The 10,960-nt window shown below is 44.0% G+C and overlaps 1 protein-coding gene across 1 annotated transcript; it reads left to right on the plus strand.

Annotated features, from left to right (window-relative positions):
• Positions 1-289: 289 nt before the first annotated feature.
• LOC126456411 (cuticle protein 18.6-like) lies at positions 290-4,417 on the plus strand. The gene is made up of 2 exons (XM_050092163.1): positions 290-311; positions 3,832-4,417. The coding sequence occupies exons 1-2, from the start codon at positions 300-302 to the stop codon at positions 4,366-4,368; spliced, it is 549 nt and encodes a 182-aa protein (XP_049948120.1). The 5' UTR covers positions 290-299; the 3' UTR covers positions 4,369-4,417.
• The last annotated feature ends 6,543 nt before the right edge of the window (positions 4,418-10,960 follow it).

Raw genomic sequence — 10,960 nt, forward strand, 5'->3', positions numbered from 1 at the left:
AAAACAGTTCTAAACTTCTGATTCTTTCATCCACTGTAAGAAATCCGGTGGCGCTTTTCAAAACGATTACTTTTCTATTGTACCACTAAATTCCTCACGCAAGTTTCCTAGCAGGTGCACGACAGCTGTCTCCGCCCGCACTAGAGATAAGCTGGCGAAAAATGTGAATGGGGTCAAGCATTGTGTGGAGAATGGCAGAAGTGATTCAGGTCCGGGCTAACGCCCCGGCGCCGCGGTTGAGACTATATAAGCAGCGGCGTGTGCACGGCGGTCAGAAACCAGCCAACACCACCGCAGCAATGGAGTGCAAGGTGAGCGAGCCCACGCTGTTTACTCGTACGCGTGAACGCGGTAGTCAGCGAGATTAAGTTCAAACGCAGTCTACCGGGAAGCGACTTAAAACAGGTCTACAATGAACGTGCGGCACAGCTGTTCGTAAAATAACAGTAAGGTCAGAGTCAAAGCGTAATGAAAATACTCAGAGAGCTCTTGCGAATTTCCGAATCTGTGAATTTTTTTCACCTCAAAATTCTACGTTTTTGTGTTGTGCTTATTCGGCGGCACGATATCTATACAAATCTGTCACAAACATGCAGAACTGAACAGCATGATTCGAGCCTGTCAGTTCATCCACCAGATCGCCAAGTGAAATGTAGGTTCTACGCTACTTATTCCACAACATAGATAAGCGGATCATTCGCAACATTTTAATCGAAAATAATACGAAATTTTAGTTGCTATTACGCCATCGCCCTTCTCAACACGCGCCTTCACCCTGACTCTGGTGAAGGATTAAGTAAATAAAATTTTTTGTTGTTGTCGGTATTCAGAAATACAGCAATTTTGTTGTTCTGTAGAATACAGAACTTGAGTGTAAATACGAAATAGAGATTACGTGAATATTTTGCCCCATGAAGTTATGTCCACAAGCTTTACAGTAAGGTGTTGAATTTACCATGCAGACACTCGAATGGTGTGATCTGTCATGATTACAGCGAACCGACTTTTAGGCGACTCTGCTAAAAGAAATTTCTTCGAGCACTTCACATAGTTGCCTACAAAACGTGGTACGTGTTGAAAATTTTATGTTTCTGGTGACATGTCGGGAGAAAGGTTGTGTATGAAAATTATTTAGAACTAATTACGAAGTCGGCTTCTCTTTTCTTTTTCCATGCAGTTCTACTTTGCATAGAGAGATTACCTGCAATCATCAACAAAGGAGGTTGGTGTGGATACTATGATTACATTTTCTCTGGAAATATTTCTAATTCTGAGGAAACAAGTTTAATTCTTAGCGAATATGTAACAGATCATGCAGTGTTTAGCCTTCCAAAAAATGACTACGTATATTGAAAACAAACACTCACAATTAAATGAAACTTGTTACTATTTTCGGATGCAAGTGTATTGTAGAAGAAGAACGTAAACCAATCATGGCATTTCGTGGTAATTATAGGAGTTTTTTTTTTCAGATGTAGCTTTCACCGACAACAGGATAATTTAGACGGTAATGATGGAATCCATGAAGGATGTAGACACTGATTTGCCGTAGTTGCGTCCTGGAAACCAACCTGTCTTTCATGTGAAGTAACTCACGCAGAGTGGAGTTTAGTGCTGTAGTATCCATTAGGATCGTAAACCCGATTACCCAAACAGTTCTACACTGAACGTGCGGCACAGCTGCACCACTGAACTTGTTATCCAGTGCTTCCCAAATTTGCCATGAAGACACCTCTGCGTCGTAGGGCAACTGAAATCATTCCCGACCAGAACTTTTAATACGATCAGTACTAGATTTTTGTAGTAGACCCACCGAATTACTATTATCGACTACATGTTCACAAAGCTTTCGTTATTTAGAAAATAGCTAAGAAACTACAAAGCTTTTTTGCATTAGACCATCTAGTTAGCCACTATAAATTACGATATTGAAATTTTGTGTATTTTTAGAACTCAGGGAGGGAAGGACGCTTGTGTTAATATTTTTTCGTTGTGAAGAGAGGAACGTACAATCACTTTTTATATTTTATCCATTACAAATGATTGGTGAAATCCTCCCACGTAAAAACAGTGAGTTTGTTTGTCAAATAACCTTTTATGTTGTCAGTAACGATTTTCTTTTTATTCTTTCCTAGTACGACGCGTTTTGGGAAATGATTTCCATTTTAAGTGCGTTTTTTTGTGCTACGCCATTTATTCGTGAAGTTTTCGATGTCTGAGATGCTGCGGTGTAATATTGTCTTAACTGTAATATAAACACGTGCAGTTTCTACTTAATGGTCGATCTTTGTATAAAACTGATGGCGAATTTGGGAAGGACTTCTACTTACGGTTTTTATGTGGTCCACTTGTGCAGATACTCGCGCGTATTAAACATCACACACAATTTTCTGTGAAAATACACAACGATAGTAGGAAACGTACAAAACAAAACAGTTACGAAGATATTATTACATACAATAAACAGGGATAACTCCATAGGTCGTCCACAGAGTATGATATTCTTTCGTACAGAGGTAACAAGGTATTTATCTTAATAATCTGGATCGTCATTGGCAGATTTAAACTGTGTGCCGGGCCGAGACTCGATGCGTGGTAGAGCGTTGTCCGCGAAAGGTAAAGGTCCCGAGTTCGAGTCTCGGCCCGGCACACAGTTTTAATCTGCCAGGAAGTTTCATATCAGAGCACACTCCGCTGCAGAGTGAAAATCTCATTCTGGATCGTCATTGCTTATACATATTTACACTGGTACTCATTTCAATGTATCGCTATTTTTACTGAGCTACAGTATTGAAGCATCTGTGGCTTTAGCTGCATCTTTTTCCAGTCTTTCCTTTAATGGGTCGTCTTTAGATTTTTTGTGATCTGAGTATATCTACAGTTTTCCCAACAGATCCATTTTATGACCTTTACTTAGCCGGTGGACTGCTTTGATATTTTTATCTGCTGTTCTGAATGGACGCCTTTTACTGTAGATGCAGCCGGCTATATAATACGTTCTGTGTATAGGTTTCAGCGTGCTCTGGTGAGGAAATCTCGGCCTGTTTCTCCTAGGCAGAAGAAGAAGCGTTCCTAGCACGTTAGTTTGTATATTCCAGAATGTTAATATGGGTCATGATTACACTTTATGTGAAGTGTTGGCAGAAGAGCCAACACTGTGTTGCGAGAGGAGGCCGAAATGCACGCGTTTAATTACACGCTGACTGGCGCGAGGTCTGGAACAGTTAAGGGAATTAATAGTAGCAAATAAAGTACGTAGTTGATATAATACTTAACTTTAATCCATAATTGTAGAACATCTCTCGTTACGGTACATGCTTCACAATATTAATTATCAAATGGTATGGCGCCTTGCTAGGTCGTAGCAAATGACGTAGCTGAAGGCTATGCTAACTATCGTCTCGGCAAAAGAGAGCGTATTTGGCAGTGATCCATCTCTGGCTAAGTCGGCTGTACAACTGGGGCGAGTGCTAGTAAGTCTCTCTAGACCTGCCGTGTGGTAGCGCTCGGTCTGCAATCACTGACAGTGGCGACACGCGGGTCCGACGTATACTAATGGACCGCGGCCGATTTGAAGGCTACCACCTAGCAAGTGTGGTGTCTGGCGGTGACACCACATTATGTTATATATTTATTTCTGTAGTAGTTTATTATACGTAGACAATCAAATTTTTATTTCATAGTTTTTGAAGATATTTGCAGTCTTTTGCGGTATTTTGTCAATGTGTGGGATGTTTTTATCTTTATCTTCTGTGGTGTGGTATGTGTCTGGGTTTTTCTCTTCGTAGTACTTGAGGTCTGAATTTACCGTAAAGAGCCCTGTGTTTGCAGCTGATCGTTCTGTCCGTCGTGATGGCGGTGGCGCACGCCGGGTACCTGGGTGCTCCCGCAGTCTACGCCCCTGGCGCGCCGCTGGCTGCCCGGGCCTACGCCGCCCCTGCCTATGCCGCCCCCCTCGCCAGAGCCTACGCCGCCCCCGTCGCCAGGGCCTACGCCCCAGCAGTGGCCGCCCCCGCCGCCGTCGCTGCCGAGTACGACCCGCACCCCGAGTACAGCTTCGCATACAACGTGCAGGACGCCCTCACCGGTGACTCCAAGACCCAGCACGAGAGCCGCAGCGGAGACGTCGTCCAGGGCAGCTACAGCCTGGTCGAGCCCGACGGCTCCGTCCGCACCGTCGACTACACCGCCGACCCCGTCAACGGCTTCAACGCCGTCGTGCACAAGGAGGCCGGCGCCCACCCCGCACCTGCGATCGCCGCCCCCGCCTACGCCGCCCCCATCGCCAGGGCTGCCTACGCTGCCCCCATCGCTAGGGCTGCTTATGCTGCTCCTGCCCTCGCATATGGAGGTGCTTACCACGGCTAAGCTGTCAAGACATTTGCTTGACGCCTCACGTTTTGTACAAACCGCATTATTTATATCTGTATGTCCAGCATGCAAATAAATATTTAATCACACAGTCTTTATTTATTACTTCTTATACTTCAAACTACATTTGTGAAATGTTTGATTAAAGCTGTGAGTGTCTGCACTAATGGCGTTAAAATTCAGCCAAGCACACTGAGTCACTTCTTCACTAACAAAGTGTATCATAATACGTCAATGTGACGTCCCTTAGTGAAGAGCCAGATCACCCACACTCCTTTTGGAACTATGTATGGTATTTGTGTTAAAATAGTCTCAGGACTGTTGGCGTTTGTCAGTCTGAAACAAAAACATTTCTGCACGACACTTCATCCAAGTTTTCATGCAACGCACGATAAATTCACTACATAGCATTCTTCAAAACAAAAAACAAAAATTGTTTATTATTACTATTATCCCAAACGGAATACATAACCTACAATATATCGTTTTCACTAACAAGACTAAAAAAATGGTTCAAATGGCTCTGAGCACTATGGGACTTAACTTCTGAGGTCATCAGTCCCCTAGAACTTAGAACTACTTAAACCTAACTAACGCAAGGACATCACACACATCCATGCCCGAGGTAGGGTTCGAACCTGCGACCGTAGCAGGCCGCGCGGTTCCAGACTGTAGCTCCTAGAACCGCTCCGTCACTCCGGCCGGCTTACAAGACTAAATACTGAAGCACCTCGAAGTGATGCCTTTTTTAATGATGTGCTTGGAAAGTTCTAAGTTTCCATGGCATACTTATCAAAAAGACACTTTCCAGTTCTCTGTGTGTACGTTTGGACAAGTTTCATTCCAGAATGTGATCAGTTGGTGGTGCAACCCAATTTTGCAGCACAGTCTTATGTTCTGTGAGGCACTGAATCAGCAAGTGCCTGGATTACTTCCTGAAGAATACATCTTTTCCTTACCGGAAAGGAAGAGTCATAGTTAGGGGTGGTTAATAGAAGTTTTGCAGTAGTCTAACGAAAGCGTACTCCGCATATCCAGTATCTACTAGGTCTGGGACCTGCCAAGCCACAGCAAAATTAGAACATATTCATCGCAGATGCTTCCACAAGCGCCATGGTCATTCTTCTGCTTAGGCATCCATTTTCAATCAACAGGGAGCCAGCCACTGCGTTGAGAACAGTGCGAAAGTGTGAAGAAAAGTCATTATGCCTTTAGCAATGGATGGTGGTGATTGAAGGTTAAGGACCATAGCTCTCCATACTACCACGTCTGGTTCAGTTCTGTGTGTCTCTAGACTACCAACGGGAATGGTAGTGACGACCGCTGAAGCCGAGGAAAGACTGCGATACTTCAGCTTAGTGTGACGTACTCCCTTTGGCTTCTGTGTTCTGAGATTAGTGAGATATTCACTGTAGGAACAGTCAGCAAAATTTTTGGATACAAACAAATAACAGTTGTTAGTCGCGTGACGTGTGATGTTACAGACTCTTAAATTAACGCTGCTGTCGCCCGCAAGTGTAATCACCAGATTGTTGGCTATTGGCTCGATCAGATTCCTTTATTTCATCACAGTTGCCACAAAAGTTCTACATTTGAACCAAGGCACATGTCGCGCTGGACTGGGCGTGTTCAGTACGGACTAGGCATCAGTGCAGGTTGTTTACGCGTAGAACACACTTCATATTTGCATTCAGGGGCAGAGGTCGACGTGCAATGAAAGACCTAAGAGCGTTCGAAAGAGGGTCCCGATAAGCTGGAGCATCAGTAACCGAGATGACCAACTTAGCGAATGTTTCAAGAGCAACTGTTTCAACAGTCATGACAGCCCACACAAAACAAGGAAAGACATCATCGTGTAAACGTAATAGTGGGCGCAAATCAAAACTAAATGACATAGATCGTCGTACGCTAACACGAACTGTGTCAAAACAACACTAAGTTACGGTGGCTAAACTGACTGCAGAGCCCAATAGCCGTCTTCGAGACCCCGTGTCTATCGACACTGTCAACCGAGATCTCCATAAAGCGAATATACACGGACGAGCTGCTATACCGAAACCATTAGTGACGACAACCAACGCATAAAAGCGTGAAACATGTTGTAGGGAGCATAAATCCTGGACAGCTGATCAGTGAAAACACGTCATATGGCCCGACGAGTCAACATTTTCGTTATTTCCAACATCGAGCCGGGTTTAAGTCTGGAGAACGCCAAAAGAAGCTTACAATCCTGATTGCTTGATGCCAACGGTTAAGCAAGGGGGTGGAAGTGTGACGGTATGGGCAGACATATCACGGTATTCTGCTGGTCCCATCATTACTCTCAAAGGCCGTGTTACAGCCATCGATTAAGTGAACATTTTAGGTGATCAAGTGCACCCCATGATTCAAATGTTGTTCTCTAATAATGATACCATATTTCAGGACGATAATGCACCCATTCAAACAGCCATGACAGTACAATCGTTGTATGAGGAGCATGCAACTGAACTGCAGCGTCCTATCTGGCCAGCACAGTTCCCGGATTTGAACATTGTTGAACCCTTATAGATGGTGTTTGATCGCAAACTCCGGAGCAGATTTTCGCCCCCTTCACCAATACAGTAGTTAGAAGAGCTTCTGATCGAAAAGTGGCATAACATTGTACTGAAGGCTATACAACAATTGTGTGACAGTATTCCAATACGAATTGCAGCTGTATTACGGGCAAATGGAGGTCCAACCCCTTATTAATAAGCCTCTGCCAAGTAAGTACAGGTGTTCACATTACTTTGCCTATCTCCTGTACAAAATAGCAGTGTGTATGTTGTAGAAAGCCATTTTTTACATAAAACACATAGGAATATTTAGCTATTTATTAACTGTTCGAATGCAATCTGTGATTCTTGAATTCAAGAAATTTTGACACGTACAGTTGTGTACTAATTTCTATGCATTGTTTACGAATAGTCCTATGGCCATACCACATCACTGAAGAGTGCGTAATTAGAATAATCCAGTAGTTCATACGAGATACATCACCGTATCCGAAACCAGACAGCCATCTTGTATGCTAACAGGACGTACGTTAATTAACAAATAATCCTGCTACAAGTAGAGGTTTTAATTCGAAAACATAATCACATTATTCTGAAAATATTCTTTCGGATATCACAACAGTCTTCGGGAGACAATCAGCTAATGGAGAATGACTGATGTACTTACATTTTTGTATAGGAGTATAGACAGCCCACAGCTCAGACTCATCTCATATTTCTCAGAGTAATCAGCTAAAGCAAAACGGCCACTTCATGTCCTTGCTAGTTAATTATTGCCGTAAAGTAATACTAAATTTCCCACTTGATGATGTCAAATAACTAACTATGTTTTTATGTTTCACTATCATTCCATTAGGACTTTCTCTCTACTGCCAAACTATGAATTTAGTGAAAACGTCAGTTTGCTACCGTTATGAAAAGATGTGGATACTTGTCTAGACGTATAATAGCGTAACATCTGTCGAATACGTTCCTTAAATTTGGTGCATATATAAATGGGCGTCACTGAAGTAACCACCAAAATGACGTCACTATATCCCGTCGACGACGAAATGATTAGGGACAAAGTGAAGTGCAAGCCGGGACGGGACGAGGATAGTCAAGGAAATCAGCTACATCCTTTGCAACACGAAACATAAATCGCTCCTCGGTGAGCCCTCAAAATTCCTGTAACATCTCGAGGTGTGACTCTACAGTGTGTTGGAATTATTACGGAGAGATGCTACCCCATACACCTTGCACTGCTACTCACAGTCATTCACATGCAGTTGATGCTGGGTTCGTGGAAGGTAACACTGGTATCGACAGCATCGCAGAAATACTCGACTGTGTGATATGGAGTGGTCAACAGAGGGTCGTGAATTCATTAGTAGTGTTTACTGAGCCACTTACGTGCAACTGAAGACCAATGACTTGTTGTAACTGTCAATTTGAAAGTTTCTACAACACAACTGTTATTTACTTGAGTCTACTTGTAAATGACTGAATAACAACGAAAAGTCACAATCACAAAGCCAGTAAGAATATCCTACTAGACGCAACAAAAGATAACTTCTAAGTTTCCCTCAAGAGTCCATGGTAACACACATACACTTAATTTCAAGTCCTATTCTGATGGTGAAGACGTAGTCTTCCGTGGAAACGTCCTTAAGGCCGGTATTCGGCGTGAATTAACGTCCGGTGCTGGTTCTAGCCTTTAAATAGTATTGGACAGCCAATCAGATGTTGGTGTAGTAATACTTCCTGCAGGCCATCTCCAACACCCTCTGCAGGAAGTAGTACGCGGAATGTCTGTTAACAAAACAGCCAATGTTTACCATTGCTAACACCTTGGGCATAGAGAACCTCGGTCCTGTGTGGTATTTGTCGTGTTGCCGGCCCCCAGGGGCTACCTTGGTGACGGCGTAACATGACTAATGCACTGTCTCCATCAGAGTATTTTAACGCCTGGCACACATGGTCTATGAGAATGACAACGTAACATGGGTTATTCATCGGTAAATGCTACACGCAACTACTATTTTACGATCCAGTGACAATGTTCGCAGATCAATTACAGTCAATGAATCCTGTATCGACATGTCAGCAAAGCGACACGAGTCGGTGGTTGGCAGCTAAAGGCAATGTGGCGCACATGTCAGCGTAATGTGTTAATAGAAATGGGTTCTTAAAGCTCCACATTATTCAAAATGATGTCGATCTGGCTCACAACAAACCGCCGATCGTCCGGTAGCGCTATGCGCAGGGGGCGTGGCGTCCAGTCAGCAAACCCCTGTGGTCGTCCGGTGCTCTGTTACGTCATGTGATAACGTTACCTCTGCAATACTTAATACGCAACCTATGCACTATTTACTGTATTCGAGAGTTGGAACCCCCCTTCCCATTGGGAATAACTGCCGTTCTGCTGTTAGGATTTAAATTCCAATATGGAGTAGTTTCCAATCGTCTTCGTCGTTGCCTTCTCTGCCAGTCTTCGCTACGTGTCATTGCCTTCCCCGCCAGCGCTCGCCAGCCGCCATCACTTTCGTTACCAGTCATCATCTTCGCATCGTCATCTCGCCCTCGCCACTGATCATTGCCAACCGCATCTTCACTGCTAGTCTTTGCCACCATCAAGGTCATCGTAGTTTCATCGCCTGTTTGTCATCGCCGCGGCCTTCATCTTTTGATCGCCGCCACCTCATCACGCCTGACATACTCATAGGTGCTTCCATCCTTGCCACATCGGAGACATTCTCATAGTTCACAACTTCACCACAGATCGTCACCGTCGTCCCAGCGCCACCTCGGTGAATGCTCACTGCAGTCAATGCCATTTATCACTTTAATCTTCATGAACAAACCTTCTGCACCATTATCTGCACCATTATCTACACCTCTCCATCTCCTGCTCCTATTATCACCATATGGAGCATGTCTTTTAATCCACCGCTCTACATCTATCTCCCTTTACTTACCATGTCCTGTCCTACCACAGCAGTTAAACATGCTTCTGTCCCCAGCCATGATTAAGGCCTGCTTAACTCCTTAACATCACATCCTGCCAACTCCCATCTTACAACCACCTTTCCCTCCAACAGCCGTTACAAAACCTACAAAACGGCAACCAATGACGTCTCTCCTCCTCCCATGCCCAAAAATCCACAAAACGAAACAAAACGAACATGATGACACTCAGCATATGGATACAACTCCTCCTTCTCCAACTTCTTGCTTTACCATCCACAGCTTCATCCTCTCCAACACTGACCAAAAATTCCTTAAATCCGAATCCCTCACCCTAGAAACCAAAAAATACCTACCAAGCCTCCATATCCAACAAATCATCCCAAGAAATGATTATGTATTACTAAAGTCCTTAAACCCCAAACTTCCGTACTGCCCTCGTCTCCAAAATTCCCTGCATTATCATTGGTCCCAAATCTTCCTTAACAACTCTCACCACCACATCCATGGCCAAACAACCTCAACCTCCCTGCCATCCTCCCACCCTCACAAAAATGATCATAGACATTGACCTTGAGATATGATCCCAAGTGAGGAAGTGACATCTGAGCTGAACAACCAACTTGATTTAGTGCTTCAAAAAGCCCTATGCATCAATTATGAAGCACCCCACTCACCTTGTCCATGTCTTTTCTGAATCTGCCGCCATCATGGACCTTCTCCTTAAAGTGAGAGCCTTGATCTACTACCACTGACACAAGGTCTAACATTCAAAATCGCATCCTACGTCCTACTGATACCAAAAAGCTCTATGTTACAATGACCACCTGACTGCAGACTGTAAAAACCCACCTACCTGTCCACACTGCAAAGCCTCCCAATTTCTTAAACAGTGCCTTAATTTAGCATCCCCTCCTACCTGCAACACCTGCAATGACTCCCACCCCCCATACTCTGCGAAATCCAAAACTAAGCCACAAACTACCAAACAAGAGCTCACTGTCCCAATCTGTCCCATTGATGCCGCTACTCATCCCCACAATTCCGTTCATCCAACTCCCACTGCTGAAGATATTATCAAATTCTCTCAGTCATCCTCCAAAACA

The sequence above is a fragment of the Schistocerca serialis genome, chromosome 2 (assembly GCF_023864345.2).
Source record: "Schistocerca serialis cubense isolate TAMUIC-IGC-003099 chromosome 2, iqSchSeri2.2, whole genome shotgun sequence".
Classification (NCBI taxonomy): domain Eukaryota; kingdom Metazoa; phylum Arthropoda; class Insecta; order Orthoptera; family Acrididae; genus Schistocerca; species Schistocerca serialis.